This window comes from Rhinolophus sinicus, chromosome 15, assembly GCF_057876585.1.
Source record: "Rhinolophus sinicus isolate RSI-liver-muscle chromosome 15, RSI-T2T, whole genome shotgun sequence".
NCBI classification, from domain to species: Eukaryota; Metazoa; Chordata; class Mammalia; order Chiroptera; family Rhinolophidae; genus Rhinolophus; species Rhinolophus sinicus.
Genome location: NC_142515.1, coordinates 76,242,083 through 76,256,087, shown reverse-complemented (window position 1 = coordinate 76,256,087; position 14,005 = coordinate 76,242,083). Strand labels below are relative to the sequence as shown.

Sequence of the window (14,005 nt, the reverse complement as noted above, 5' to 3'; positions counted from 1 at the left end):
GTCTCTGCAGCTGTGCCGCCCACACCGTGGGTCGGCTGTGTGCGGCCTGAGCCCAAGCCATGGGAAGACACCCAAGGCTCCCTGGCAGATCCGGTCACACTTCTCTGCTTAGACGCCTTAGCCAACTAGTGACAAGTAAAACCAGATAACGCCCATGTGTTTTGGAACATTTATGTAAGATTGTCATATGAAATGTATTTGGGAACTACATTAAAACTTTTAACTAAACCCCTGGCCTCCTGTGTGCCCCCACGGGCCTCAGGAAGCCCGTGGGCCTAGCCAGGAATGGCCTCTACCTCCCGGGGGAAGGCTCCGCGGCAGCTGGCTTGCCTACTGCCCTGGGCGCCTGCCCCACACTCTCCGTCTGGACAGGCCACCCAACTTGGCTGCCTTCTAAGACCTGCCCCAACATGCAGAGCCTGGCTTCCGGAAAGAGCCATTTGCTCCCTGCCCCCGGGGCGTCTTGGCTTCCCTGGGACCAGGAGGGAAAGGGTGCGGGGAGTGCTGGCAGGGCCAAGGATTCACTGAGCAGAACAGGAGGCCTGGAGGAGGTGTAGTGGGGGCATCTGCAGTGGCTTCATGAGCCCTAGGGACAGCACGGTGCCGGCAGGTAGGACCTTTCTCCCAGGGGTCCTTTGTCCTCCTTGGGCCTGGTGGACAAGAGGGTCCTGGGAGACCTGGTCCAACTGGTTCTGCAGCCTAAATCCTCCCACACTCCCCTCCAGCCCCCACCCCCAGGGCTGCCCAGGCCCAGGGGTGCTACTTTGGGGGTCCTACACTCCGGTGTGCGAGCTGAGTGAGGGCCTGCTCACAGCCGCCAGGCACTGGTCATCATGGCCACGAACTCCTCGTCTGTGTCCACGGAGGCGCTCACACCGCTGTAGTAGTCCTGGAATTCAGCCAGCGTGACCTGGGGGCAGGCAGGCTCTCAGTGGGGACGGAGGCCAGGGTGGGAGGAGGTGGGGCACGCCATGGGCACCCACCTGCCCATCCTTCTCGGAGGAGTCAAAGTTGTCCAGGAAGCGGCGGAGCACCTCCTCCTCGGTCCACTGCCCGCTCCGCACCTTGGGGTGAGCGCGGCCACTGTAAACCCCCTGGAGGTCATCCACGGTCACCACGCCGTCCCCATTTCGGTCCAGCTTGGCGAACGCAGCTGCAATGACTTCTTCCCGGGCCTGGGACATGGGGGGCTGGGGAGGGGGAGTGGTAACTGGGGGACCCCAACCCCTCCAGGCATAGAGTGCAGAACACAGGGGATCCCTGAGCAGGTGCCTCATAGTGATGAGTTCTTGGGTGTCCCATGTCTCCATGCTGACACACAAGCGTACTGAGCTCAGCACCCCCCAGATAGTGCTGAAGGGACTCGCCCACAGTCGTAGTCGTAGCTGGGCCTCACCCGCAGCGCCCTCAGGAACTCCTCCAGGTCCAGTGTCCCACTGCCGTCGCGGTCCCAGCGCTTGCACACGCCCTCCGCCTCGGCCATGTCCAGCGCCAGCCCCAGCTCAGCCAGGCCCCCCTGGAGCTCCCTCGCATCCAGGGATCGGCTCCTGTCCCGGTCCAGGCGGCGGAAAAACCTGGAGGGCAAGGGGTGCAGTTGGAGAGGTCCCTGGGGCTGAGTGGTCAGAGAGGTGTGAGGGTACAGCTCACCTGGCCAGGCCCTGGATGCCCGACGCCCCTCGGGACAGGCACTGCGCCCGGAGCTTCTCCACAGTGGCGTCCACAGCGTCCATGCTGGGTCAGGGTGCTCTGGGCAGCTGAATGGGAGAGAGGTCACAGAGGTCTCTTGCTCAGCTGGCCAGATTACAGGCTGAGCGCCCCTACTCACCTGGCCTTTGTCCTAGAGTCCTCCAGACGGCCACTCTGCTGGCTCCTGCCTGCTTTGTCCTGTGTTGGCAGTGCGTCCTGCCTGGCACACTGTTGCTAAGGGATGGTGGCTCTGGAGATGGGGAGGGGCCCCAGCTGTAACCCTGACTGTGCCGGGCGGGTGACAGGGCCGGGCGAGAGGAAGAGGGCAGCCTGTTGCTGGCACCACCACCCACTCTCCTGCTCGCTCACTCCCAGCCCTGCAGTGCCCAGGCCTGGGATAGAGCCAGGCCCAGACCTGGGTGGGGCTGGGGGTCTCTTCCTGGCCACGAGGAGGAGGGTGGGCCACAGCCCTGCAGAGATGGAAGGAGGCACGGCTGTGGCCAAGGAGGCTTAAGGCCCAATTCCTGCGTGACGTGGTCCTCTCCCCTCTGAGTTTCACTGGCTCCCTGCTCTTTTTCACAGGGCAGCAGTCACAGCTGCTGAGGGACTATGTTCAGAAGGGCTGGAGGTAGCCCCGCCACGCCCACTGAGAGGCCTGGGACAGGTGCTAGCTGAGCCAGGACACAGCAGAGCCCTACACACGTTTCAACGTTAAGTCAGACAAAGCAATTCCTGGTAGTTATTTAGGCGCCAGTCGTGGTATTTTTGTCATGTGGGTCTTTCGGTGGCTGGTTCTCAGTTCTCAACATCATTTGGTGGGCTCACTGGTGACAAGCTGGTGATCCAGGGCTACAGTACTGAACAGAGAAGCGGCCCTGACCTCTGACATAATCTAAGAGGAAATGAGGCTGCCGTCACAGGCCTTCGAGCGAGACTTTGGACATTTTTGCCAACAGTGTTATGCCAACCAGCAGGATAGAAAAGAACAGTGGATTTCCCAGGACTTAAAACTTGGGCCTCATTTGTTGACCCCTCCTCCGCCTGCACAGACCCAGAGATAGGCAGAGGCTTCTCAAAGCTTGGGCTTGGACACAGCACGATGCTGTGGTCAGGAGATGGCTGCTTCGGGAAACTAACCCATGGGACACCACTGACCCAGTGCTGAGCTTCAAGCCAAAGCTGATGTCACACTGTCAGCTTTGAGAAGCTGCAGTGACATTCTGCTGCACAAATCCTGGTGGCTTGCTGCAGTTCAAGTCTTCAGGTAGGAAGAGAAATACTCCCTTGTGGTTTTTTGTGAGCGTTACAATGAATTTTTTTCCTACAGAAAACGTAAAATCTAACCACAATTAGTGTAGCTGTTTGGCATCTCATCTTTAAGAGAATCAGAATTTCAGCAGTCATGCCTCCAAAAATGGGTAGTGGCCCGGCCCTCCCAGACCTCTCAGCTCACTTTCCCAGCCTGTGTCAGTAGGCAGCTGGGAAAATGAGACACCGTTGTGTGTATAGAGTGCCCAGCACAAGCTCCCATGGTTGTAACCTGTGTCTCCCTGCCCAGCAGAGCCCCTCCCTGGACCAGGAACAGCACAGGGGCCACCTCTCCAGCTGCCACACCAGGAAGAAAGGAAGGACCAAGGCTGAGAAATCATCCGGTTTATTCTTGAGCTCAGACAGGCCCCAGCCTGCCTTCCCTCATACAAACAGCCCCTCCTTATTCATCCAGAGGAGAAAACGCGCTATTGTTGCTATACTGGGGGTCACTGCTGGACAGCAGGCAGTCAGGCAGACGGCACCATCCTGAGAGCTGGGGCTGGGTGCCAACCTTTCCAGGCTGAAATGGGCCCTGCCCTCTGCACTTCCTGCTATGACAATTCCCTGAGTAAGGAGGCCAGGAAATGGCTGCCATGGTACCAGGCTGGGCACTTCGACTGGACAGAGAAGGGCACGGTGTTTCTCTGGTTTGATAAAAAGCAAAGTGTCCTGACAGTCTCGGGCCAAGAAGGGCAGCATAGAAATAAGGAGTTAAAAAATAGATTCTCTAGGGAATATAGAAAAGGAGCCAGCTGCTTACTACAAAAGCTGGACTGGCTGATGGGGTGGGGGTCGTCAGAAGTGCTGGGGATCTCTGGCTCCCTGCAAGGCCCACAGACCCATCGTGTTCCTGCTGGGGTCTCAGGGTGTGCTAGGTGCTGGTGACAGAACAAAAACCCTGCCTTCATGGAGCTTACATTCTGATGGTAAGTAGTTCCACAAAGAAGAAAAATAATGAACAGGGTAATGGCAGGGTGGGGAGGAATTACTTTAGATAAGGTGGTCAGGGAAGACCTCTGTCTGAGGAGGTGACATTTGAGCAAAGACCTGAGTGACAAGGAACCAATCATGTGACATCTGAGGGAAGCGCAGTCTAGGCAGAGGGAACAGCCAATGTAAAGGTCCTGGGGCAGGACATTATCAAGGTTAAGGGATGCCTGAGTTTTCCTGGGCAGCTCAGCCTGCTGCCAGCATCTCAGTATGTCCCACACACATGCTCTTCCTTCTGGGTTAAAGGTTGAGGGAAGGATGGAGTTAGGAAAAAAGTACCTAGGATTAAAATTTTATCTTCAAATAACCAATGTAAAACAGCATGAAGCTTGAAACTCTTAATTCTGGTCTGGGATGAAGAGTAAGAAAAAGCGTTAGCCTGGGATGGAGGATGCTTCAGGAGTGAAAATCAGAGCCGGGGGAAAGGAAGGAGAAAAAACCAAATAACGTGGAACTTGATGCCATCTGCCCCCATCAGAGAAAGAGGTCTCAAACTCAGATGCTTCGGGGACCAGGCATCTGACAGTAATACAAATAGGGGGGCTAATTAAAACTCACACCCTGGCTAAAGAGGGTATTCTGGGCTCAGATCCAGGCAAGCATGGCCAAGTCTGAAGCCAGAAATCCAGATTTTGTGTGTAAACATTGCCAATTTTTCAACAAAGGTGATGGGTTCAAAGTTTTGTTTTAAAAAAATTCTGACTGGGCTAAACATTTGGGCTGCATGCTATCCATTTGAAACCTATGACTTTTTTAGCAGGTTCTAATGCTTGAAAAGGATTATGGCTCTGCCATGGGGTCCCCGCTGGGACACTGGAGACACCCCCACCCTGCCCTGAGGACACCCGCAGCAGTGGAAAAAGTCCCCACAGGGACCCTCTGTCTCCATTCTGGAATCTACTCTGGGGCTCACACAGTGGTTCCAAATACTGCTGGCTTGAGGTGGACCCTGTCCCCCTTCTCCCCAGTGCTGTTGGCAAGGGGTGAACTGGGCCCGCGAGCGAGTGGGTGGCCAGGGTCACTGGCTGGCAGGGGCCCCAGGCGCTCGGCCTCAGCCAGGGCAGCCAGCAGTCCAGCCAGGGGTGACCGGCGGCGGCAGATGTCCTGCAGCAACTCTGCCCGGGGCTGCAGCTGCCCGATGAGCTTGTCCCTCTGGTGGACAGCAGCCTGCAGGCTGTGGACAGTGGCCTCAGAGGTCAGCAGCTGCTCCTGGAGAGCGGCAATCTCGCTGGCAGGGACGCAAGACATGGCAGTTATGGTACTGGAGGACCAGAGGTTCTCTCCCTACTCCCCACCTCTGAGGCTCCCCATCACCGTCAGGATACAAGCCATGCTCCTCACCACTGCTTCAAGCCTCCCCGTGTTACTAACTGAACGCTTTTGTTCTCCCCAAACTCATACGTTGCATCCCAACATCCGTGAGTGATATTTGAAGGTGGGGCCTTTGGGAGGTAAGGTTAGATAAGGTCATGAGGTTGGGGTCCTCATGATAAGATTAGTGCCCTTACAAGAAGCTCTCTCTGCCCTCACTGTGTGAGGACACAGTGATAAGGTGGCCATCTGCAAGTCAGGAGGAGTCCTCGCCAGCAACTGAATCTGCCAGTACCTTGATCATGGATTTACCCACCTCCAAAACGGTGAGACATAAATGTCTGTTGTTTAAGCTACCCAGCCTGTGATATTTTGTTATGGCAGCCTGAGCAGACTCATCGCTCCCCCTAGCTCTTCCTGCAGTTTCCTCTTCTCCTTTTCCTATTTGTTCAGCTTAGATGGCTCCTCCAGGAAGACTTCCTCTGGGTCCCCTCAGAACCCTGTGTACACCTCCATTACAACCTTGATTACCCCATGTTGTAACTGCATAGTGATGTGCCTGCCTAAGGGCAGGTCTTACAGATGTGTCTTAGTACCCAACACAGTGCCTGGCACATAGTAGGTGCTCAGTAAAGGTAAATGAATGAATCCAGCCGGCTCGGAATTGTTTCCCACCTGAGCCCTACCACCTCCTTGGGCACTTGTCTCATCCCTTGCAACTCTCAGCTGCTAGAGGGACTTTTCAAAATTGCTGATAGATCTCATCCTCTGCACAAGAACCTGACATGGCTCCCAATACCTACACCAGGTCGGTGCTCCTTGCACCACTCAGTACCAGCTGATTTTAACTTTTAAAAATCCACACTTGTGTGACATCTCTTAATTTTACATGCTGATGACTAATTCAAGTTTTTTGGTGTTTGTTTTTTCAATCTCTCCAGTAATCCAGACCCCATGTGAATGCACTCCGTTCCCCCTGCTGATGTTCCCTTTCCAATCTCCGCTCCGCCTTCGCCCACCTCCGAGAAGTCGACCGTGTGGGCCCCGGGCCTCACCGATCCTTGGTGCGGCCCAACTCGTCCAGGGCTGCGCGCAGCTGCTGGTCGTGACGGGCCAGGCGTTCGGCCTGGGCGCGCACCGTACACTCCGCCGCGTCCAGCCGTGCCTCCAGTTCAGCGGCGCGCCGGTGCACTGCCGCCAGATGTGCGTTCGCCTCGCGGATCTGCAGGGGTGGCGGGGCGGACATGGCCCCTGCGGCGGTCCAGGCCCGGCCACGCCCCCGGGCGGCCCGGAACCAGCCCCGGCTCCACCCCCGAAACGAGCCACGCCCCCAAAGGCCCTCTGAGGACCTCCGCGCGGCCCTCCACAAACCCAAACACCCTGACTGGTTCCGGCACCTCGAAACTCCGCCTCTGAGCCGGGCCTTGTCCTCTGGTGGCACGCCCCGTTCAGGCTGTAGCAATAGGATTGGTCACTCTTTGGAGATAGGCCCTACCCTTGCTCAGAAACTAACACCAGGATTGGCCTGGATCACGCGACCGAACAATCTTGACCACGCCTCCGGAATTTGCTGCGCCCACGCCCTGAGGCAATCGTACAGCTCCGGATTGGTCAAGTCCCCTTCAGGGTGTGTCTCTGGTTCTGGCCACGCCCCCAAGCGTAGCATGTACTTCATCCCACCCAGGGCTTGGACAAGCCACAAATTGGGCACAGGCCAGGTCCCTCTAAGATCCTAGCACTAGGATTGGTCCCCTTTGCTGTTGCCCCGCCCCCGGTCCTGGCCACGCCCCAAAATAGTCGCACGCGGTTCTAACCAGTTTTGGGACTGGCTACAGCGCATGACCACGCCCCCACACAGATTCTAGCGCTAGAAGTGGCCACACACCCCATTATGCCCCGCCTCGTATTACATCTTGCTCCTGTCAAGTGCCGTCGCGTCCCGTCCGCGCCATAATCTGCACGGGGATAGGCCGACTACCCATTATACTCCCGCCCCTAGGTTAGGCCCCACCTCCGGAGTCAAACCATTCCTTACCTAGGACCTTCTGAGCTGGAGCTAGTGAGATCTGTCTTTTCTGATCCTGGTTGGCCTGTTTTCCCCTCCAGAAATCGGCTGGGGATGCACGCGCTCTTCCTTTACGCCAGTCCCGAGACATCCGTGTGTGCCCACAGCCCGTGTTCATATCCGTGGAGCTCAATAAAGTTGCACGCTTGTTGCCGGCCCGTCCGCAAGGGGCGCTGCGCGCGACCAAGAAATCTCGCGAGAGCTACAGGCCTCTGCCCTTGCGCGCAGGAAGCCGGCGGGGTGTTCTGTGCTGGGCTCGGGGTGGGCAGCCATGGCGCGGATGCTTCTTCACCGGTACTGGGACATCCCCGAGGGCACTGAGTGTCACCGCAAGGCGTACGCCAGCACCAGTATCAGTGGTGCCGTTGGTGAGCCCCGACTGGCTGGGCCCGGAGAGCAGAGGGTGCAGGGAGGTCATAGGGTCACTGGGGGATGTCCGAGGGTGTCCTGTTGGACTGAGAATCTCGCGGGGTGGTATATGGTTGTCGTCGGGGTGTCTTTAGCGGCCCTGGAACTCTGGAGAGCTCTTGTACGAGATAAACTTGGTGGGGTGTCGGATTAATTCAGAGGGTGCAGGGTGGTCATAGGATCAGTGGGAGCTATCTGGGGGGGCACATGGGGTCTGGGAATTTCGCGGCGTGGTACGTGGTCGTCGTCTACGGGGATCTGGGGCGATCATGGGAAACTTGTATGAGATAGATGTGGGGCGGGGGGCTGGCAGGGTTGGAGGGCACCGGGAGGTCGTGGCACATGTGACAAGCTGATCACTGAGGTTGTCAGAAGCGGTCCCTGGATGCTGGAGTTTGGGGGTTATTGTTGAAACGATCGCTAGGAAATGGGGAAGACGTGGAGTGGGACAGGGCCATCATCGGGGTCAAAAGAGAAGGGGGTTATGAGACTTTCTGGCCAGGTAACTTGAGGTTACTTGGGGATCATGGGTTATTGGAGTTTCTGAGGGGGATACAGAAGTTTGATAAAGTTCTGGAGTGGGATGAGGTCTCTTTAGGGTCCAGGAGAGTTGGGTGGTCAGGGACATATGCAGTTTTTATTGGGGCCACCAGAGGAATCCTTGGGGTGCTGAGGAGATTGTAGGTGAAGTGAGTCAGGGGCTACTATAAGGATAGCCTTGGGGGTGTAAGGGAGACCCCAGAATCTTGTCCCTTCCAGTCTCCTTGAGAAGTAGACATGGTGTTTTTGGCCACCTCCATATCCAGCTCCTGAAACAGCCTGGCAGAAGTTGAATCTGCAGAGGGAGGCATTTGCATTAGAGTAGACCTAATAATCACTATTATCTACATATTTAGTAAGATCACCATTGTCATTTCCATTTCTGAGAGGTGGAAACTGAAGGTCGGAGAGATGTATTAACTACCCCAGGGTCTTTTGAAGCGAGGCTGCAAATCCAGGTCTGCTGGTCTAATCCTGGGGGTTCCTGGGGCAAGGAATGTGCACACAGGGTCCTTAAGGAGGGTCTTCAGGAGAAAGGGCTGAAGGAGGGTCTTCAGGAGAAAGGGCTGAAGGACAGTTCAGGGTGTGTGGTGGTGTCTATGAGAACCGGGGAGGGCTGTTCAGTGTGAGGTTCAGTCACCAGTCACTGTAGTTATTCTGGTGGATTCTTCTGGGGGATGCTGACATTGGCGAATAACTGGAGGATGGTGGTTGTGTCTCAGGGGGAATTAAAGCCGGAGGGGGTTGCCTGAGTGGTGTGTGGGACCTTCAGGGAGAAGATTTGGAGAAGTGGATGCTTTAGAAGGACATTAACTTTTGAAGCTGAGAAGGACATTAACGTTGGTGTTTGTCAGTGGGAGTGTGCATGTGAGCTCCCAAATGCATGCGCCGTAGGTGTGGCCTGAAGTCTCGGGAAGCTCTTGGGGGAGACCAGGTATGTCTCAGGAGTGGGGTGCTACCGAGTGAGTGAGGAGCCGGGGTGGGGAGCAGCTTGCCGGAGGGTATTTGAGGGGGCATGGGTGGGACACTTTGACAGAGATGCCATGTCAGGCAGTCGCTGGAAGACTCAGATTTGGGGGTGGTCACTGGCTTCCGTGAGCCCTCCAGGGTGCCCAGGGGTCTTGAGCATGTCACTGTGTGTGTGTGTATGTGTTGCTCACTTTGCCTGCCTGCATTTTCTCACTGGCCAGTGCTATTCAACATACAGGACTTGGCTTAAACCTGTACCTACATCCTCCCTCACCTCCCCCCTCCTTCATTCCCTGCCTCCCCTCAGTCCTCACCCAAGATAATTAATTTAATGTTTGTTTTCCCTGAGCTGGTGAGGCCCTGGAGGGCTGGGAGCCCTACTGCCAGCAGAACCCAGCACCTTGTAGGCGCACCATAACTGTTTGGGAAGGAAGGGAGGGAGGGAGGGAAGAATCAGGGCACACAGTAACTTTGTGAGTGAATGAATTTGTGAATGAATGAATGAATGAGGGCACACAGTAACTGTTTGTTACTCTGTGCTCTGTGTCTGAAGGTCACTATGGGAGGCTGAGAGGGGTTGGGGAGGGGGCCTTTTGAGGGGGTGGTAGGTAGGAGGCTCTAGAGAGACCCGAGTTAGCAGAGATCCCCATGTGCTGGGGGTTGCAGCATCTGAGGAGTTAGGAGGGCTCCTGGAGGGGTCGGCTGTGGCAGGTCACCATACTGGATAATGACTGGAAGAGAGTTGGGGGGCGGGCATCTTGACCCTGGGATAATCAGGGGGCTCCCAGATCATCCTCTCCCAGTTCAAGGACTTCTGAGGAAACGTAGGTGGTGGGGGCACTCTGTGTCCAGCGTGGCCAGGACCACAGGCATATGGGGGGTTGGGTTGATAAGATGCCCCCCAGGTCTCACGGCACGACTGGGCTTGGGGGCCATCACTGAATCTCGTCAGTGCTTCCCCGTCAGGGGGATCCTAAGACCCTCGTTACTGGCCCAACTTCGCAGATCAAGACTCACCAGGTCCCAGGTAGGGCTGGGAACCCCCTCTGATTAATTCTTTATAAGGATGAGGGGAGTATGTGTGTGCGAGAGTGCTGGGAAGCGGGGGGTGGGGGGATGTTTGCTGGGCTGGAACAGTCTGTCCCCACTTCCCCCTTCCAGCCTCCAGCCTCTCCGAGGTCGAGCGGAGACACTAGAGTTTGTCTGTGGTGGGCTTGGGAGAACTAAGACCTGGAGGACCCTCAGACCAGTGCTTGTACATGGGAGTCCTGCTTCGTTGTTGTTGTTGTTTTAGTGGATACATTTGACGTGTAGCATTGTATGAATTCAAGGTGTACTAAAGCCCGCTTTATATGTGGCTCTTTTTCCCTCCCTGGGCCTCAGTTTACCCATCTGGGAAATGAGGTGGCAGTCTTGGCCCTCCTCACAGTTGCTGTGAAGATTAACCCCACTGTCCAGTGTGAAAAGTGCCCCACGGCAGCTCCAGTGAGCTGAATCCACGCCCAGGCTGGGGTGGGAGGCACTGCTCAACCTAGAAGGTCCCATGAGTGGGTCCTAAGAAGCTGGAGACCTGGGGACTGGGGTGAAGCCCTCTCCCTGGGGCCACAGTGAGGGGTGGAGCCTGGCCTTTGGGTCAGACCTGCCTGGCTTCCAGACTGCTGGGTGACCTCGGAGAAGTCCCTCTGCCTCTCTGAGGCCCCCTCCCCTCCCATGAAGCGACAGATGTAAGAGAACTGAGCTCCTTGGGCCCTGAGGAGGGTGAGTGGGGCAATGGCTGTGCTTGCCACCTGGTCGACGGCACGGTGGATGGAATGGTCTGGCCCAGGGAGGTCCCTGCCTACAATAGGCACACGGGGGGTCTGTGGGGAGATGGGTGTGTTGGCGCCCTGAGCAGCGTCAGCTGGAGGATGGGCAGTCCCATGTTGGGCGGTTCCGGTGCACCCTGGTCTGCCCTCCCACTGAGGAGGGTCTGGCGGGGGAGGCTGACTGAGGGCCAGCCCCGGCCTCACCCCAAACCCACACGGCCCAGATCAGGGCTCGCTCAGGATGCTCCAGTATAGAACCTTGGTCCTCGCCACCCCCGTGGCACTCAGCTCCAGGCCCAGCCCCCACCCCTGCCCCTCATGTGTAAAACAATGGCAGGGGCAGGGGGGTCAGGCCCACGGCAGAGATGGAAAAGCTGACTGCCATGGTGGGCCGAGCAGGCGTGGACGGTCACTCAGCCAACCAGGTGTGAGGGATGGGCCAGGCCAGAGCTGCCATCGGGGAGATGTTGGCAGCCCTGGGAGCCAACCCTCTGCCAAGGATGACTAGGCCAGGGAGCCCCGGGCCCCACATGAGAATGGAGCCTTTGATGGGAGCGGGGCCTGGGTGCCAGTGCCTCTGGGGCACAGCTATGGTGGCCTGTGCTCAGCTGGGGAGCAGCCTGGCCACCAAGGCTCCAGGCCCGTCCTCATGGCTGCTGCATACTGGGCCAGGGCCCTGGAAGGTAACGCAGACAGGGCAGGCCTTCTGCAGGAGCTGTCATGGCCAGGCCTTAGGAGGGCGGCCTGGGTGCTGGAGGCAGGGTGAGAGCCCAGTCTTCGGAGCAGCAGACCCAGGTTCACATCCCAGCTGAGCTGCCTTGGGGACGAAGGGAGAGGGCGTTTATCAGGGCCGCTCCTTGGTGCGGAGGCCTACGTCTGAGCCACCGTGTACCCCTCTCGTCCCGCAGGCCTGATCACCTCTGCCTACAGCGTTGCACTCAACCCCCCCGGCTCCTTCCTGGAAGGAGTGGCCAGGACAGGACGGTACACATTTACTGCAGGTGAGTGAGCCTGGGGGTGTCTTGCTTCTCCTCAGGGTCCCTCCTGGCACTGGCCTGGCTGTCATGCCCCCCGGCCCCTGACTCGGAGCCCACACCGCCCTGCCTGCCCCCACAGCCGCCATCGGCGCCGTATTTGGCATCACATCTTGCGTCAGTGCCCAGGTCCGAGAGAAGCCTGATGACCCCCTAAACTATTTCATCGGAGGCTGCGCTGGAGGCCTGACCCTGGGAGCACGAAGTGAGTGAGCCCCTACTCCGACCTCCGCTGACCTCCTCCCTCTCGGTTCCATCCTGGGGCCTGTGTGCAGGATGCTCGCTCCAGCAGAGGACGGGCAGTCACCATGACAGCTCCCAGTGCTTTTGAACCTCGACCACCAGCTAGTTCAATAATAGTAACAGGTGCTACTGCTAAAGCACCCACTGCGCGCCCTCCTCACCAAGCCCTCCCCTCCTCCCTCTCCCCCTCGCTCACTCTCTCCTCCTCTAACAGCACCGTCTTGCCTCAGGACTTTTGCACATACTGTTCTTTCTGCTTGAATGTCCTTCCCCCAGATATCAGCACAGCTTCCTCTCACCAACCCCGCTATGTGGGATCTAGGACCCCCGCCGCCCTCACTCCATATTCGTGCGCTTTGTCAGAGAATTCGATTTCACTGCCAGTTTCTGCCGCCAGCCCATGAGCTCGGAAAAGAAAGTGCTGGTTGTTTTCCCTGCTGTCTGTCTCCCAGCGCCCAGAGCCCTAGTTGACTGAACACAGGGCCCTGCAGGGCTGCTGTTCTCACCGTTCTCACTTTATAGCTGCTCAGAAACGGGGCTGAGGTGGCCTGAGGTCACCTGGGACCAAGCAGAGCATGCTCCCTGGTGGGAAGGGCCGTGCCGGGCCAGCCTGGCACAGGGAGCAGATGCCACGCATCCAGCCTCGGGGCCAGTGAGAGGAGGGAGGGCTGCCACACACAGATAACCCACCCTGGTCCAGAAGACTGGAAGTGTCTGGAAGGTGCCAGCCGGGCAGAGAGGGAGGGCTCCTTTGCTGTGAGATCTTGGGCAAGTAGGTGAAGTCTGGGTTTGACACACGCCCCTGAGCCTGTGACTGGAGTGTGTCCTGCACACAGACCGCCATCCCCGGTGGCAGCTCTCAGGTGGTCAGGGACAGTCTGTGCTCCTTGGTTAACGGACCACGAGGCAGGTATGGGGCCTGGTTCCTATGACCTGGGCACAGGCTGAGACACCAGTGTGTCCTCCCACCCCCAGACCTGACAGCCTAGATTCCTGCTTCCCTCTGTGCCTCAGTTTCTACACACATTTTCAGAGTCAGAGGGTCCAATGACTTAATCCCTTGAGGGTGGGGCACCGTCTTGGGGTCAAAGCCCAGTGCCCGCAGTGGGCATGGGCAAGCCCCACAGTGCCTAATGCCACCCTCCCCACCCCCACAGCTCACAGTTACGGGATCGGAGCTGCTGCCTGCGCGTACATGGGCATGATGGCTGCCCTGGTCAAGATGGGCCAGCTGGAGGGTTGGAAGGTGTTCGCAGAACCCAAGGTGTGAGCCCCGCCGCCTCCCGCACCCTTGGGCAGGTGGAAATGCGCCTAAAAATAAATTCTGTGTATATTTTTGTGCATGTCTTCCTTTCCTCCTCCCCTGCTCTTGGGGGTGACAGTGACCTGTGACAGGCCAGTGCCAGTGAAGGCGGCTCGGTGGTTTGGGGAGGGAGCAGGAGATAAAGCATCTGGGTTGATTCCCCTACTGAGCCAGAGGCACCAGTGGAACCTTGACGCAGGGAGTGTGTTGAGCTTGCCAGTGGCCAGCCAGCAAGTGGGAACCCACAGCCCTTCCTGCCACCCCCCTGCAGGTCACAGGCCATCCCCTATCTGGGCCTCCCCCCAAAGCCAACAGCTTGAGGAAAATACACCCAGAGCCC

At 57.7% G+C, this 14,005-nt stretch overlaps 3 protein-coding genes across 6 annotated transcripts; 1 reads left to right on the top strand and 2 right to left on the bottom strand.

The window, feature by feature from the left end:
* Positions 1 to 155: 155 nt before the first annotated feature.
* CAPS (calcyphosine) lies at positions 156 to 3,173 on the bottom strand. Of its 4 annotated transcripts, XM_074337665.2 has the most exons (6): positions 1,826 to 3,173; positions 1,648 to 1,754; positions 1,397 to 1,574; positions 984 to 1,190; positions 778 to 910; positions 156 to 650 (listed from the first exon to the last, which is right to left on the bottom strand). In XM_074337665.2, the coding sequence occupies exons 2-5, from the start codon at positions 1,728 to 1,730 to the stop codon at positions 809 to 811; spliced, it is 570 nt and encodes a 189-aa protein (XP_074193766.1). In that variant the 5' UTR covers positions 1,731 to 1,754; positions 1,826 to 3,173; the 3' UTR covers positions 156 to 650; positions 778 to 808. The 4 variants fall into 4 exon arrangements, with proteins under 4 accessions (XP_074193766.1, XP_019566342.2, XP_088648438.1 ...); XM_019710783.3 differs by having other exon boundaries at positions 156 to 910; XM_088792312.1 differs by having other exon boundaries at positions 156 to 910; positions 984 to 1,175.
* Positions 3,174 to 3,324: 151 nt separating this feature from the next.
* On the bottom strand, positions 3,325 to 6,567 carry VMAC (vimentin type intermediate filament associated coiled-coil protein). Its single transcript, XM_019710785.3, has 2 exons — positions 6,354 to 6,567; positions 3,325 to 5,215 (listed from the first exon to the last, which is right to left on the bottom strand). Exons 1-2 carry the CDS (start codon positions 6,542 to 6,544, stop codon positions 4,897 to 4,899), a joined length of 510 nt encoding a protein of 169 aa, XP_019566344.2. The 5' UTR covers positions 6,545 to 6,567; the 3' UTR covers positions 3,325 to 4,896.
* Positions 6,568 to 7,534: 967 nt separating this feature from the next.
* NDUFA11 (NADH:ubiquinone oxidoreductase subunit A11) lies at positions 7,535 to 13,699 on the top strand. The gene is made up of 4 exons (XM_019710786.3): positions 7,535 to 7,731; positions 11,994 to 12,086; positions 12,202 to 12,324; positions 13,520 to 13,699. Exons 1-4 carry the CDS (start codon positions 7,635 to 7,637, stop codon positions 13,630 to 13,632), a joined length of 426 nt encoding a protein of 141 aa, XP_019566345.1. The 5' UTR covers positions 7,535 to 7,634; the 3' UTR covers positions 13,633 to 13,699.
* The last annotated feature ends 306 nt before the right edge of the window (positions 13,700 to 14,005 follow it).